General features: G+C 40.0%; 1 protein-coding gene across 6 annotated transcripts in view; it reads left to right on the top strand.

Annotated features, from left to right (window-relative positions):
- Positions 1-14,236, top strand: part of DGUOK (deoxyguanosine kinase) — a 35,695-nt gene extending 21,459 nt beyond the window's left edge. For 3 of the 6 annotated variants that reach the window (XM_081265403.1, XM_081265406.1, XM_081265407.1), the window contains 5 exons: positions 1,746-1,933; positions 5,547-5,694; positions 12,456-12,571; positions 13,276-13,375; positions 13,991-14,236. In XM_081265403.1, the coding sequence (XP_081121529.1) occupies positions 1,746-1,933; positions 5,547-5,694; positions 12,456-12,571; positions 13,276-13,375; positions 13,991-14,017 (579 nt within the window). In that variant the 3' untranslated portion in view covers positions 14,018-14,236. The remainder of the gene's footprint in view (positions 1-1,745; positions 1,934-5,546; positions 5,695-12,455; positions 12,572-13,275; positions 13,376-13,990) is intronic. The other 3 variants (XM_081265408.1, XM_081265404.1, XM_081265405.1) reach the window with 2 other exon arrangements.
- Positions 14,237-15,981: the final 1,745 nt, after the last annotated feature.

The following is a 15,981-nucleotide window of genomic DNA, read 5'->3' as shown; positions in this document are numbered from 1 at the left end:
TTTATTTTTTAGTTTTCGGCAGACACAACATCTTTGTTTGTATGTGGTGCAGAGGATCGAACCCGGGCTGCACACATGCCAGGCGAGCGTGCTACTGCTTGAGCCACATCCTCAGCCCTCAGCCCCAGTCTTTTATTTTTATTTTGGGACAGGTCTCACTGAGTTGCTGAGGCTGGCCTCAAACTTGGAATCCTCCTGCCTCAGCTCCCCAAGTTTCTGAAGTTATAGAAATGCTTTCTTCTTAATCCCATTTCCATTTCTGAAAATTCCATCTGTCACTCACTTCCCAGCTTAATGTCACTTTTTCCCAGAAACTTACTAATGTGATTGACCATCACATTTTGCCTATATTCTAGCTCTGTGTATCCTAGTATTCTTCTTCCATTTGCATTGTGAGTTTCTCTGGTTCACCTTCATAAGAGGCATTAGAATGAAGAGGTTAGAGGAGGCTAGGTTTTACTCCTCACTCAATTTTTATTCCCCATGAGACCTCAAACAAATAAATTACTTTAACCTCAGACTAAGTGGACATAACATTACCTACCTCACAAAACTATTTTGAAAATAAAATGAGATAACATCATAGTAAACATTGAAATATTTCCTTTTTCTTTATCATTATAGCACCTAGTCTATGTAGCACCTCATCCATGCTACAGGCCTTCAATTAATGGTGATTGAATGAATGAATCCAGATCCAAAGTGGTTTCCACAAAACTCACCTTTGATTTAAATCAATGGCAGAACCCAGAATAGAATCCAGGGCTCCCAAGTATCCCACACTTGTTCCCACCTACACATGTCAAATTAATGAAACTCCTCAAATTGCTTTTCATAAAGTCTCTAGAAAGGAAGAGGGTTTTGTTTTGTTTAATAAATTGTAACCCTTCTGTAAAATATATAGAATTCTGTTTGTTTGCTTGAACTTACAAATAAGCAATTGCTTTCTTACCTGCCTTGACATTTTAGAAAGAGCCACAGATGGAATCTTAAAAAAGAGTCAACATAGTGTTACAATGGAAAGATTTGATTCAGATTAGAATTTTAGAAAGCTGTTGGTTGTTAACTCTTAATACTCCACAAATCCTTCAATTAGTGAAATGTGTTTTGTTTTGTTTATTTGTTTTGGGGTTATTGGAGATTGAACCCAGGCATGCTCAACCACTGAGCTACATCCTCAATCCTTTAAAAAAAAATTTTTTTTTGAGACAGGGTCTTGCTAAGTAGCCCAGGCTGGCCTCAAACTTGCAAACCTCCTGCCTCAGACTTTTCAATCACTAGGTATGCACCACTGTACCCAACTGTGAATGTGTTAATTCTGTATGGTTTTTCTCCACTCTTTTCTTTTTTTTAAATGTTTATTTTTTAGTTGTAGTTGGACACAAAGATATTATACCTTTATTTTTTTTATTTATTTTTATGTGGTGCCAAGGATCGAACCCAGGACCTTGCACGTGCTAGGCTGCTAGCACTGTATCCCTGAACCATGACCCCAGCCCCTCCACTCTTTATTTATATTGAAGGTGGTATATCATCTCCTGTATTCTTGTCTAATAAAGATAGGAAAATCTCTTTACTGATTATGTCATTTCAACTAAGCTGGAGGATCTGATTGTACTTTTTAGTGAAAGGAAACTTGTAATTTCTTGGATTGAGTGTTAAACCTTGGGGAAGGGTGAGGAGGTATCGTATTATGGAATAAATACACCTTCTAGGAAATTCTCCTCTTTTGTATTTCCCTTTAGAACAGTACTACTCAAAGTCTGGGAAACTTGCTAGACATGATGTACCAGGAGCCAGCACGATGGTCCTATACATTTCAAACATTTTCATTTCTGAGCCGCCTAAAAGTACAGCTGGAGTCCTTCCCTGAGAAACACATACAGGCCAAGAAGCCCATGCAGATCTTTGAGAGGTCTGTGTACAGTGACAGGTAAGATACCAAGCCCTTTGCCAGTTACAAGCCCCCTCAGTTCTGTGTGTTTGTTCTTCTTGCATGGACTCTGCACTGGTCTAATCAATTAAAATGGTACTTAAAAAAAAAAAAAAGCTTCCTTGTAAAGACAATTTTACAGATTTCTCCATAGTTGTAATTCTGCTGAATTACATGTCAGAAAAGGAAGTTGTGTTTTTCATAAACTGTATGCATTGAATTTCCCACAGTGCTCTTGACTACCTTATGTTTCCTTACTTTATGGCATAGAGGCAAACTTGTACTTATCTAGTATAACTTAAATACTTAAAGTACAGAATAGACACTTAGGTAGCAGTATATGTTCCAGGGAACCAAATAAATCCGTGATTGATTATCACCTAATTGAACACTATAGACAATTAAAATTTATGTTGCCTAAATGACTACAGGAGCTCTATTCACTCTTTTTATTCTTCAGAAAAGGATGTCTAGGCAGAAATAGCACATTTGCAAAATTGGCACCTGTGTTCTATTTATCCTTTTTTTGATCCCTTCCTATGTATTAGGGCTTATTGCTGGCCAGAGTCTAGAGTAAACACAAAATACTTATGTACTTCAGGGGCAGGTCTTCATCGTGAAGAAAAGAGATGTATGGTTACTTTAAGTGTAGGCTAGCAGACAGCCTGGGAGGTGAGCCCATCTATTCCAAAAGAATTACCCCATCCAGGCACCAGATTTCCTGCATCTGTTTTGCCACAGAGACGAGGCTATAAACTTGGGGTTCGGCTACCTAGAGATGAAGTTAGGGTGGCTTGATCTGAATACTGCTGAGGTTTTTCATTTGTGAACTTTGTAAAATGGTAAGCAGACTTATTTATTAAGCCCTTTTGATCTATCAAAATGGAACTTTTTCATTGTCCACTCACTTCTAAAGATATTCATGATTCCAAATTAGATAAACTAGTTCTTAAGTGCTCACATAAAGCCTCCTGGAAGAAAAAAAATAAAGATTTATTTGTAAATGGCATGTGATTATCTGACTTTACCTCGAACTCATGCAAGACATGTGAAACAAACCCTGCAAGCTACACATTCCTTCTTTCTAGGCCCCAAGAGGAGTGTATTCTAAAAAATGGGTGGATTACAAATGGTTGGGCTCTGAGTTTTAGTTCTTTTTCTACTATGTACTGGACTTCTCTCTGTTTTTCTCTCTTCTTTCAAGGCATGCCTCTTGAGACTAGGAAGTTGAGTTACATATAATCTTCTGGATTGCTTGGAAACATTCACAGTTGGTCTTTTGACTTCTGGCCCTTAGTGAGAGACCTCCCAGAGGAAAACAGAAAAATAGAAATACTACATTTATTAGAAATGCTTTGTTAAGCTACCTGGATGTTAACATTTACTTGTAAAGGAAGAGATAAAAATTGATCCCACTATGGGAGCTACATCATTCCAGGTACCTTCATCAGAAGGGGCTTTTTTTTAAGGATAACTAATTACAAATTCTAATCCTGAGTATAATTTTATACCCTTTTAAAAATTCATCCCAGGGCTGGGGGTCTGGCTAGCTCAATGGTAGAATATGATGTTTAGCTTGCACAGGGCCCTGAGTTTCATTCTCAGTTTACACACATGCATGTGCATGCACACACACACGCACACACACACACACGCACACACACACACACAAAATCATTCCTTTATTTGTTGGCTCAATACAGAATGGCTCTTCTGTTGAGGCCTCAGCGTGCTCCTGGGGCTGTATCAGAGAAGGCAGTCCCAGTCACTGCCTGTATGAGAGAATTCTAGTCTAATAGGGACTGTACACATGCGTGTTCTGAAAGAGGAATATGGGTTTTCTGGGAGAGTAGAGAATAGGGAGAAAGAAATTTAAGTCTATTCTGATTGAGTTAAAGGAAACACTAGCGTGTGGTTTTAGAACAGAGACCCTGACTGCTAGGCCTTAAGCCCTGTTCTTCTCCACAGCCCCTACATTCAGTCTGCAGTAGAGGTCTCCTCTTAGTGCCCAAAACCTTATCTTCTACTCCCTCTCACCTATCACTACTAGCTTTGGAAAAATAAGGGATGTGCTCATCCTCAGGGCCCATTTTATAGAACTTCTGAATTTTTCTTTATAGCATCTGAATTTCTTCTTCTAGTTTTCTGTGGAAAAGCTAACAACATTTTTCAGAACTTGATTTATAAAAGACACCTTTTTCCTTTTGCCTTCAGCTAAGCTATAGCAAAATCATTCTAGACTAAGAAAGTTTACTTTTGGTATTTTCACATTAGCTTCTTTATAGCTAGCAAAAAGCAGTGCAGTAATAACAAAGATATTTTAAATAATCCACCAGTCACTTTTCTAAGCACTTTATGAGTATTATGTGCAATCATCACAATAATGGATTGAGAGAGTTCAGGTGACTTTCCAATGTGTCATGGCTAGTGAGCATTACAGCCAGGATCAGACCCTGCAGAGTTACTCTGGAAACTATTCTCTTAAAGGCACACTCACTGCCTTCCCCAAGTCATTCATACACAAGGATTCTGAATTTCATTTTCCCAGAAGTAGCCAGTTGCTGAGCGTTGCCTTAGAAACTGGAGTTCATTCATTGTTGAGGATGTAAATTGTGTTTTGTATCAAAATGCCTGTGATTTGAAAACGGAATTGACCCCTCCAAAGCCATGATTTCTGTTTAGCTCTGACTTCCTATTTACCAGAGCCTCCTTTAGTTGTGGAAGTAAGCAAGAAGCAAAGCTAGTTTGATTTGCAGCTTTAGAGTCTTTAATCTGACTTAGAAGTTCAGCAACAGAGGAAGCAAGCCAGTAGGAGCTCATACGTACTTTGGCAGAGAGTCTACTTTCTTGTTAATACTGAAGTTAGTAAGAAATGTATTTCCTGCTTCATAGATGACACTACATAAAGGTAGTTCCCTCTTCATTTCTCAGCTAGTCAAAAGGGTAGCTTAGCAGGCAGAGGACTCAGAGGCTTTCAGTCCTTAAATATAATATGCTGAGTGGCTTTATGCTGGATTCACTTGTTTTTGTTTTTTTGGGGGGTAGGTACTAGGCATTGAACTCGGATACTCAACCACTGAGCCACATTCCCAGCCTTATTTTGTATTTTACTTAGATACAGGGTCTCACTGACCTCATTGGGTCTCACTGACTCTCTGTTGCTGAGGCCAGCTTTAAATTCATGATCCTCCTTTCTCAGCCTCCTGAGCTGAGAAAGATTATAGGTTTTGTTTGGGGCCTTGCTATCCCAGGAAATCTCAAAAGTTGCACCTTTGCTATGTGTCTCAGCTGGTTGAAAAATTGTCCTGGACCAATGAGTTACTCTTCTGGTATCCCTTTTCTTGCAGTGACTTATTGCATCTGGAAAGCTGTGGTCTCAGCCTTTAAGTTGAGGTACTATTTTCCACCATAGTGTTGAACAGGGAGGGAGCTGTGGGTTAAGAATTCAGATTTCTTAAGGATTGATGAGGAGCTAGAAAGGTTAAGTGCTTTGTTTGAACAGACATGGAACAAGTTGGTTATTGATTTTTGTGCTTGTCTCTCTCTTGTGCTTTTCATTCCATTTCCCATTTTTCCTCCATCCCCACCCCATCCCACTTACATTTCTAACCAGGTATATCTTTGCGAAGAATCTTTTTGAAAATGGTTCCCTCAGTGACATCGAATGGCACATCTATCAGGACTGGCATACTTTTCTCCTGCAGGAGTTTGCCAGTCGACTGTCATTACATGGCTTCATCTACCTCCAGGCTACTCCCCAGGTAACTCTGAACCTAAAACCTTCATTTTCAGGGCTTTATGAAACTAAGAGGGTGACTTTCAGATTTTCTTGTTGGAGAAGTTAGATCACAGGCATTATCCAGGGCTGAGAGAGCAGTAGTGCACACCTCCTAATCTAGTGTTGAGCAACCCATTTCCCACAGGTTTTGTGCAGCAGTGTGCTCAAGCAATTAAGTATGCATCAAAAGGTCCTGCTTAATGAAGCCACAAAGCAAGAATAAATTGGGCACTATCCCTGTCACTCTAGGTTTATGGCATGGACACTCTGAACTGTAGCCAGTGGCCTCAGTGCTTCCTTCCAGTGGCAGGGTCATATGAGGTTGTAATGATCTCATTGGTTTTCTGAATAGGATGTGGAGAGGTGCCGCAGTCTGGCTGGGCACCAAATCACGAGCCACCACACCTTGTAGATTCAAACAGCAACTCTTTATTCTCGAACTGTCACCGGCACTCTATACACACGCTCTCCACCGGGCTCCGAATCCCAAATACTCTCTCAATCCCGTGAGAACTCAATGGGAACTCAAGGAGCAGGCGCCTGGAGCAGGCGCCTGGAGGCATCAGGATACATCTTAAACCTGGAACCGCCCTAAACCCAAGGAGCTCCTTAAACCCTGATCCGCCCTAAATCCGGATTCACCCTGGTCCTTGAGCAAGGTCACTTTACATGCAGTGTCACTGCAAAAGACCTGGGTCATGCCATGCGTCATTCCTACTTGGCAATGGCTCTCAGCAGAGAGGGAGAGAAAGAGGATTTTTCTCACCTCATCCTGATATTGCCCTAATTTATTGCCTCTTTTGGAATGTTGAGGAGGCCATGGGTATGGTAGGATGGACTATAGAAGTTCATTCTATGGCTTTCTGACTTGCACTTTGAAGCCAGCCAACATACAGGATGACATCATGGCAGGAGACTGAAGTCTGTGGAGACAGCATGGTCTTTGGTTTCTGCTGACTGGCAGTGAGAGTAGGCAGCCCCAGGGAAAACTTTGCACTGGAGGGGTCCTTGTCTATAAAATCCATAACTGAGACAAGATATCTCTAAAGACTTCTGGAGTGGGATTTCAAGTCAAGGTGAGAGGAACTTGCTGAGAGATGCATTGCTCTCAGCTTTTGAGAAAAACTTAAATGCCAACTATACCACGTAATCTTAGAAGGAAGGAAAGCTGTCTGCATGCTAAAGGCTGTGTTTTTCAGAGCTAGGGCTAAGCCTCATGGCAAAAGTGAGCCTGAGAGCAGATTGAATAGGGTCAGAAAACAAGTAGGAGAGTCCCTGTCTCAGAGACTCACAGGCCATGGAGCAGAGGACTGGAAAGAAGGATCTTACCTTGGGAAAGGAGCATCCAAACAAGAAACCTTTGAATATGACGAGATCCAGATACTGGGGATCTTTGTTTTGAGGGTTTCTAGAAATTATAAGGCAGAAGCTAAATTAGGAGGGAATAAGAGAGTACACAGAAATAAAGAGTCTAAGGTTTAAAATGAAAATGAACAAGAGGTTCTTGAGGACAGAGGGCTGAGAACCTTTTATGAAGCTGCTGCTTCTTTTTTGTTTTAAATATATTTATTTTTTAGTTGTAGTTGGACACAATAATCTTTATTTTATTTTTATGTGGTGCTGAGGATTGAACCTAGGACCTTGCGCATGTTAGGCAAGTGCTCTACTGCTGAGCCACAATCCCAGTCCTGTGAAGCTTCTTTTTATGACAAGAACCACTCTAGCCTGTGCAGTGGTACACATCTATAATCCCAGCAGCTTGGAAGGTTGAGGCAGGAGGATCACAAATTCTAAGCCAGTTTCAGCAATTTAGCAAGACCCTGTCTCAGATAAAAAGGGCTAGAAATATGGCTCGATGATTAAGCACTCCTGGGTTTAATCCCTGGCACCACAAAAAAGAGAACCAGGCTAAAGTTAGGTGCATTAATGCCATTTGACATTTCTGACACTTCTTTCAGTGGTTTTCATTGCTTGGGAGCAGGTATATAAGAGGCAAATTAATGAAAGTGATTATTTTAGAGGTAGGTATCAGTGAATAGGGAAAGAGAAATCCCTTGCCAAAGAGGATAGCTTGAAGTAGCTGGGGGTCGGGTTTAAGGTGAGAGAAGGCTTGCTCCCAGGAGGGCTCACTAGTGATAGTACTATGTTGTTGGGTTGAGTGAAGATTGTGGTTGGCATTTAAAAAGGTGACAAGTTTTCCATGGGAGTCATGGGATGACTGGATTCAAGGAAGCAGAAGCTTGAGAGGTTGGGCATTAGAAGGGAGAGTTCTGACCCAACTTGTTCCAAGGGAGACAAAAGTTCAGCACAGCAGCTTAGTATCATGAAGACAGTGTTGGGAGGAACAAAGGAGGAGGTGGGCTGATCTGTTCCTAAGAGTAAAACAGTGCTGCCTGGCCAACTCACAGGCCCCTTTTTCTGGGGAGTGGAGGTTGGACTTAGATACTGGGACCCACAAGAAAGCAAGCAAGTCTCTTTCACTTTTTTGTATGTGCTCTGAGGAAATGACCTATGAGAGGGATAGGTGCAGTGATGGTGATGATGATTATCTCTGGAGGGTCTTGATATATTCTTTTGAGGAGATTAACTAAAGTACTTTAGCTGGTATAGGATGAACTGGTATAGGATGAAGTGAGTCAAAGGATTATTGCAACTTAATGGCAGAGAAGGAAAAAAGCTTGTTGGGGATTAGATGGTGTTGTTTTTGTTGTTTGTTTGTTTTTTAATTCTAGGGTTTTTTTGTTTTGTTTGTTTGTTTGTTTGTTTTTGTAGATGGACACAGTACCTTTATTTTAATCATTTATTTTTATTGTGGTGCTTAGGATCAAACCCAGTGCCTCACATGTACTAGGCAAGTGCTCTCTCTACCACTGAACTACAACCCTCGCCTGTACATGGGGATTTCAGTTCTTTTTTGATGGCATTAGACCCAGGGATTCAGAAATGCCCACATCCTTCCTTGTTGCCCAAGGGAACAGCAGAACAGAAGTTAAAATATCTTTGTGTAAAAACTGTACCAGTGCTCAATACTCAGCACAGAGTGCTGTCAATTCTGTTTAGAGCATGTGAGATGGATTGACCTCAGTAGGGCCTTCAGCTCCTTTTCACCTGTTTTCCCTTAAATTCTAAAAAACAAACAAGCTTGTAATTTTAAAAAATCAGAAGAGAAATGGCTGGATCTTGGTGTTTCCTCGGTACCTTGGAATTAGGTAGAGTGTGCAGCCAGCCAGGGTGCCTCAAAGCCTTGCCTGGGACAGTGAAGCATGGAGACTGGCATGCAGTAGATGTGTGAGAACAAATGGTACCTGGGTTTGCGGATTGGGAGGTACAGTGAACAGACCCAGTGGTGGTCACCATCCAGTTCCTGTCTCTGACCCTGAGCGGTCATACTAGCTCTTCTCCCTGTTGTTTAGGAGGTTAGCTAAAGGATCCCTCCCTGCAGTACACACCTACATTGTCTTTCCTGTTCTCATTCAAGTGTATATTCCCTAGGAGGACTGTGATGAGTGGAGCCAGGCAAAAGCACTATTTGAACTTTTTTTTAAAAAAAGAATTTGTTATAACCATGTTAGTAAAGCAAGAATTATGCCACATGTTCAAAATAGGAGTATACCTAGGCTTCTGGGGTGGGGGGGCGGATGTTTGCTTTGTTTAGTAAATTAATAGTAAAAAGGACAATATTAGCCTATTTTAATAAATCAGTGTTCACATCAGCATCTGCAAGCAATGAATTCTAAGTAGCTTTTGTAAGAATTGCAGTGTTCTAATATTTAAAAAATATTCACTAATTCAGATAATATTTTTTCTCTCAGAGAAGTAGAAAATCAGTAGTAGTTTAGGAAATCCCAAACTACTTCCTGATGGGAATATAAATTGGTTGACTTCCAAGGAGGTAGTTTGGCAGTAAGCTCATACTTTTTGGCCTATTAATCAGTTGCTTGGAATTTACTCCGTAGATATGCTCACACATGGGCAGAGTGGCCTGTGTATCAGGCAGCATTGTTTGCCGTAGCAAATTATTGGAAATGACCCAGTGGTCATCAATAGAGACTGTTAGAATTTATTGTGGTCTGGCTATACATTAGAAAACTTTAAGGCCATAAAAAAGAATGAGAAAGTTCTTTATATACTAATGTGTTAAGATTTATGCTTAGTGAAGTAAAACAGGTACCAAGTATATGGTGGAACACCTTTAATATGCTTTTTAAAAAAAAGTGAAAGTATGTGTATAAATTATTTCTGAAAGTACACAGAAAGTTAATAACATAGGTTGTGGGTAAAGAAAACTAGGTAGCTGGATGTCAGGGATACACTAAAAAGCTGGGATTGGGGAAGGAGAGGAAGGGGAGGTCTTAGAGCTGTCACCATTGAGGGTGGGGACACAGAGGTAGAAAGGTAGAAGGAAAGAAAAAGAGGCAGGTTCCAAGTGATGGAAAGTAGAAAAGAAAGTAAGCCAGGCATGGTGGCACACACTGGTAATTCCAGCAACTCAGGAGGCTGAGGCAGGAGGATCACAATTTCAAAGCCAGCCTCAGCAATTTAGTGAGACCTCTGCCTCAAAATAAAATAAAAATAGCTGGGGTTATAGCTCAGAGGTAGAGTGCCCCTGAGTTCAATCCCCAGTATCCCCACCACCACCCTACACTCAAAGCAAATCAAAATAGGAGAAAAAGATAGATGGAAAAACTAGAGTAGAAAGTAATTTTTTTTCCCTCAGTACTGGATATTGAACCTAGGGCACATTACCACTTAGCTACATCCCTTGCCCTTTGTATTTTTTATTTTGAGACAGGATCTCACTAAGTTGCCCATGCTGGCCTCAAACTTGGCATGCTCCTCTGTCTGCTTCCCAAATCAATAGGGATTATAAGTGTGTGCCACTGTGCCCAGCTGAAAACAGTAAATGAATACATGCAATGAATATTTTTTGGCCACCTACTCAGCCATATCCCGTGCTTAGCCCTAAGCAGGACAGAGTCTAACCCTGCCTCCTGGGTGTCCCCCAGTCACTGTGTGCCCTCCTAAGTGTCCTGTGCAGACCTCACTCTAAACTCTGATTCATCTGAAAAACAGTAGTCTGTGTTTGCCCAGAGCCTTGCCAGCATTCAGTTCTCAGAGTGGAGCTCTGAGGGTGGGTCACAGGTAAAGGGGGACCTCCATAGAAAGTAGGAATTTGAGGCACCCTGCCTTTCCATGAGTCCATGCTGCCTCCTCCCTTATGTCCAAATTGCTAACAGCAAATCAAATTCCAAGGACAGTGCTATATTTAAGTTAGGGGCAATTATTATTAATTGATTAGGGGGAAAGCATAGAAGATATAATAACTAAAAGTGTTAATCTTTGAGACCTGTGTCTTCTCATTAGTTTGGACAGCCGGACATAAAGTCCTAAGTGAAATTTGCTTAGTAGAAAGATAAGAGGGAAACAGCAAAGACCCCAAGTTTTTGAGAATATTGTCTACTACATTTGGGGATAATGCTCACATTTTTTAAGTATTTGAGAGAGGAGGTCCCAAATTAGTGGGTTAATCCATCTATACTTCTAGTTTACTTCCAGGACAGATGACATTCAATAATAAAACATTTTCCTGGCAGACAGAAAAACAGGGGCAGTTCAGGCAAAACAAACATTTGGAGCAAAAGTTTTGAGAAATGAAGGAGCTTGACCTGTCTCAGAGGAAGAAGGTCAAATCTGGCTGAAGCAACAAGGTCAGGGGAGGAGCTAAGGAAGTTGAGGAGAAATAAGAGGTGTAAGAAGTATTTGTGTGACAAGTAACGAAGGAGACATCTGCTTTCTCTGAGCCAGTGTGCTTCAGACTTTCTACCAGATGCAGAATAAATATTGTTCAACACACAGTTAATGCGGGAGGTGGGTTGGTGTCTAGCCTCCCGTTTTTGTTTTGTTTTTTCTTTTCATTTCCTTGTTTTATCTTTGACCTATGCAGATTTTGCATCCTACTCTAGAGAGAGTGTTTGGTATAACATGAAAGAGATGTTTCAAATTACTTACATTTTATAAATAAAAGGCCACTCATACTTCCTTGAACCTTGTGGTTATGGCTATAGGCAGTAAGAAGCGTGTAAACTATTTTAAGCAAAGAAAGTAATGTCATTATCCATTGCAGTGCTATGGAAGACTGGACTAAGGGGACAGACTTTCAGGGGAGAACAGCTTTTGCCAGGGGCTTGATATGCCTTAACATCAGTGAATTCTGGGGGATATGTGGGGTGGGTGGAAGATGGGCAAATGCACCAAGATGACACCATTGTGCATGATGGAGACAGATTAACTCCAGACTTCATGGCCTTTGCTCTTTTCAAATACTTCTTTAGAAGGCAGAGAGGCAAAAGACTTGCTATAGTCCAGGTAAGAGTCAGTGAGCACCTGATTAAGGCAGCAAGAGATAACCAATTAGAGATATTACAGAGAATTTTCTGACTTCCTCATTGATTGGCAGGTGGAGAAAGAAAGGTACTACCAGGTTCCTGGCTTAGCTGACTGGGTGAATGATGTTTGCCATTAACTAGCTAAGTATACTCCAGAGGAGGAGCAGGTGGAGGTAGAAAGGATGGTATAGATCATCTGATGGAATAAAATTCCGGAACAAGGCAACAGAAGCAAGACTATGACTTGTGTTGCCCAGGATGGACACATAGATATTATATTGGTCTCAGTGCTCCCAAGATGGCATTGCAACAGACACAACAGCAGATGAACTCAATAGACCTGGGGATTGTCTTTTAGGTTTGTTTGAAGAGACTGCATCGGAGGGCCAGGGAGGAAGAGAAAGGAATTGAGCTGGCTTATCTCGAGCAGCTTCATGGTCAGCACGAAGCCTGGCTTATTCACAAGACAACCAAGTGAGTTGGGGAAAAGAGCAATATCAGACAGAGATCTATTTTTCTACAGTTGATTGTTCAAAGCAAGAGTTCAACCAGACATGTGATGGCTCACACCTATAATCCCAATGACTCTGAAGGCTGAGGCAGGAGAATCTCAAGTTTGAAGCCAGCCTCAGCAACTTTGCAAGACCTTGTCTCAAAATTAAAAATAAAAAGGTCTGGGAATGTAGCTCAATGGTAAAATGTCTCTGGGTTCCATCCCCAGTACACCCCCCCCCCCAAAAAAAAAAAGTTGTTGATCCACTTTTTATTAGATACTATTGCTTCAGCTTTTTGTTTCTTTTCTCTCTTGTACATTTCTCTAGATTAAACATTGTAATTGATAGTGGTGACACTTGGCTCAGGATGGAGAATTTAAAAATTTGGAAAAATGTCAGTTTTACTTAGTTTCTGGACTGCCCCCCCCCTTTAGGTTTAATGTGTTATCCACTTAAAATGTTTAAGAGCTCTGACCTTCAGAATCAGTCTCAGGAATAAAAAGAAATCTTAGCCATTTTCTTTCTAGTCAGCTTTATTGAGGTTTCTGTTGTTATTTTAATGCTGTTGATGTGCTATTTCATTGAGAAGCTATGTGAATTGAGATCTGTTCTCTGAACTATTAAAATTTAATGAGTATATGAAGCTTGGTTCAGATTTCTTTTTTGTGTTCATGCTTCCTATAGGCTCCATTTTGAAGCTCTGTCAAACATTCCGGTTCTGGTATTGGATGTCAATGATGATTTCTCTGAAGAAGTAACCAAACAAGAAGAACTCATGAAGAAGGTGGGAAGGACTTTTTTTTTTTTTAACTTTTAAGTTGTAGATGGACACAATCCCCTTATTTTATTTATTTATTTTTATGTGGTACTGAGGATCAAACCCAGTGCCTCACCCACGCTAGGCAAGCATTATACCACTGAGCCACAATTCCAGCCCTATGAAAAGGATCTTAACTTCTAATTTCTAGTAGTTTTCTTCTTGTTGTATTTTTATCTTCTGGTCTTTGCTTCAAAGTTTAATACATTGGACTTTGGGGTTTGCGTCTCAAATTGCAGTTCACACTCTGAAAGCCAATGGGATCTTGTACACGCTATAAATATAATTCCTATTCTCTGAAGTATGTAGGGTAATAATTATTGAATAATTGATTGTAATATATGCTTGCCAGCTGACTTCCTCCTCTAAGGTATTCTAAAACTGGGGAAATGAGACTTCTGGATTTTATTCCCAGCTCTGCCACTTGCCGCTATACAACCCTGGGTAGCTCACATTTCTTCTTCAGGCCTATTTTCTCTTTCTCACAAAAACTCATGGGACTGCATACATACACATTGTGGATAACCATTGAATAGTCTGCTGAAAATGTGAAATTTAACTCGGATTTTCTCTTTCCCACAGGTAAACACCTTTGTAAAGAATCTGTAACCCATACTAAGATGTTTTGGCTGTGATCTGGGCTCTCTGACTTTCTGAAGCTAGAAAATATTAAACCTCCCACCCACCTTTTCATCCCCTTTCCCTTTTGCCCCTCAAGCACTCTTGACAACAGGGGTGTGGTTTGTGCTGTCTTTAGATTTTGCCATTATCTTTCTTTATATGTATGTATGTATCAAGGACTTTGAAAATAAAGTTGATTGACATTTCTTTATTTTTCTAATCAATTTATTCATTTTATTTCAGGATGTCTCTATTGGTGCCTGCTCTGAACTCCCCCATATCAGTTTTCTTTTTCTTTCTTTCTTTCTCACCCCCCACCCTCCCAACCTTTCTATGTTGAGGATTTAACCCAGAGGCTGTATCACTGAGTTATATCTTCAGACCTCCTGGTCAAAAGAAAGAAAAGGAGAGAACATCAAGAGCCCAAAGTTCGGCATCTAACATTTAGGGGTAGGCCATCCAGGATGGCACTCTGGCTTACTCAGAATACCCTGAATGGAGTATCACTCTCTGTACAGAAAGAAGTTTTTGTGCTGCTCTTCAAGCTTCAAGGACAATTTATTGTTAAGGGGGAAAAATACATGGCTGTATAGAATTGAAATGTTCTATTGTAAGAAGCTTATAGGCCCGTGATTCACCAGTATTGAATTTCCTACACTGAACCTTGAAAAGTTCTGCAGACACACAGGAAAATGAACTTGAGACTTGGAGTATCCTGGAAGACAGAAATATGTGTTTCTGTTCTTCATACTTTGGGAAAATGAATGAGAGACTGGCTTCTAACAAATGTGTCATGTTTGGGGAAAATTTCAGCAATTTCTTTATACTACTAAAAAATTTAACAGCATTATTAATATATTATTCATAATCATTAATTCATTTAAAGGGTACAACTCAATGGTTTTTAGTATAATCTTAGGATTGTACAACCAATAGCAATTTCCAGAACATATGCATCACTCCAGATAAAGCCCATATCTTGTTTTCCCCCCCAAGATTCTTCCCTGCCATTTAATCCTATATAACCACCAATTTACTTTCTGTCTGTCTAGATTTGCGTAATCTGGACATTTCATAAATGGAAATACATAGTCTTTTTTTACTTAGCATAATGTCTTCAAGTTTCTTCCAGATTGTAGCATGTCTAATGTTTCATTTTATGGATATGCCATATTTCATTTATCCATTCATTGATATCTATCATTTTGATATAGCTGTCCTAGAGGTGTGGAATGATATCTCATTGTAGTTTTGATATATATTCCTCTGATGGTTGATGATGTTGACATCTAGTAGGTACTTTCTGATCATTTGTATGTCTTACTTGGGTAGCTGAATTCAAATCCTGAGAGTTCTTGATGCTGATCAGATAGATATGATTTACAAATATTTCCCCCATTCTACCAGTTGTGTCTTTTTGTTTTCCTGATAGCATCCTTTGAAGCACAAATATTTTTTCATTTTAATGAAGTCCATTTTATTTATTTTAGTCATTTATGCCTTTTATAGCAAATAACCAAAATTAACCCACAATCACAAATATTCTGTTTTCTTTCTTTTATTTATTTATTTTTTATTTTGAGACAGGTTCTCACTAAATTGTCTGGTCTGCCTTGAACTTACTGTTTTCCTGCTCTGAGGTACTGCGTACCTGGGATTGCAGATGTGTGCCACCATACCCAGCTCCTATATTTTCTTCTAAGAGCCTTACTATTTTAGCTCTTATCTTTAGATTTATGTATAAAGAAAATAATCCAGGGCTGGGGTTGTGGCTCAGTGGTAGAATGCTTCCTAACATGTGTGAGACCCTAGGTTCGATTCTCAGCACCGCATATAAATAAATAAAGTAAAATTTCCATTGATAACTAAAAAAATATTGAAAAAAGAAAATAATCCAGGAGTTATCGAGTTATGGCTCGGTGGTAGAGTACTTGCCTGACGTGTGAGACCCT

This window comes from Spermophilus citellus (genome assembly GCF_964194105.1).
Source record: "Spermophilus citellus genome assembly, chromosome: 13".
Taxonomy (NCBI): Eukaryota; Metazoa; Chordata; class Mammalia; order Rodentia; family Sciuridae; genus Spermophilus; species Spermophilus citellus.
This window is presented reverse-complemented; position numbering and strand designations above follow the sequence as displayed.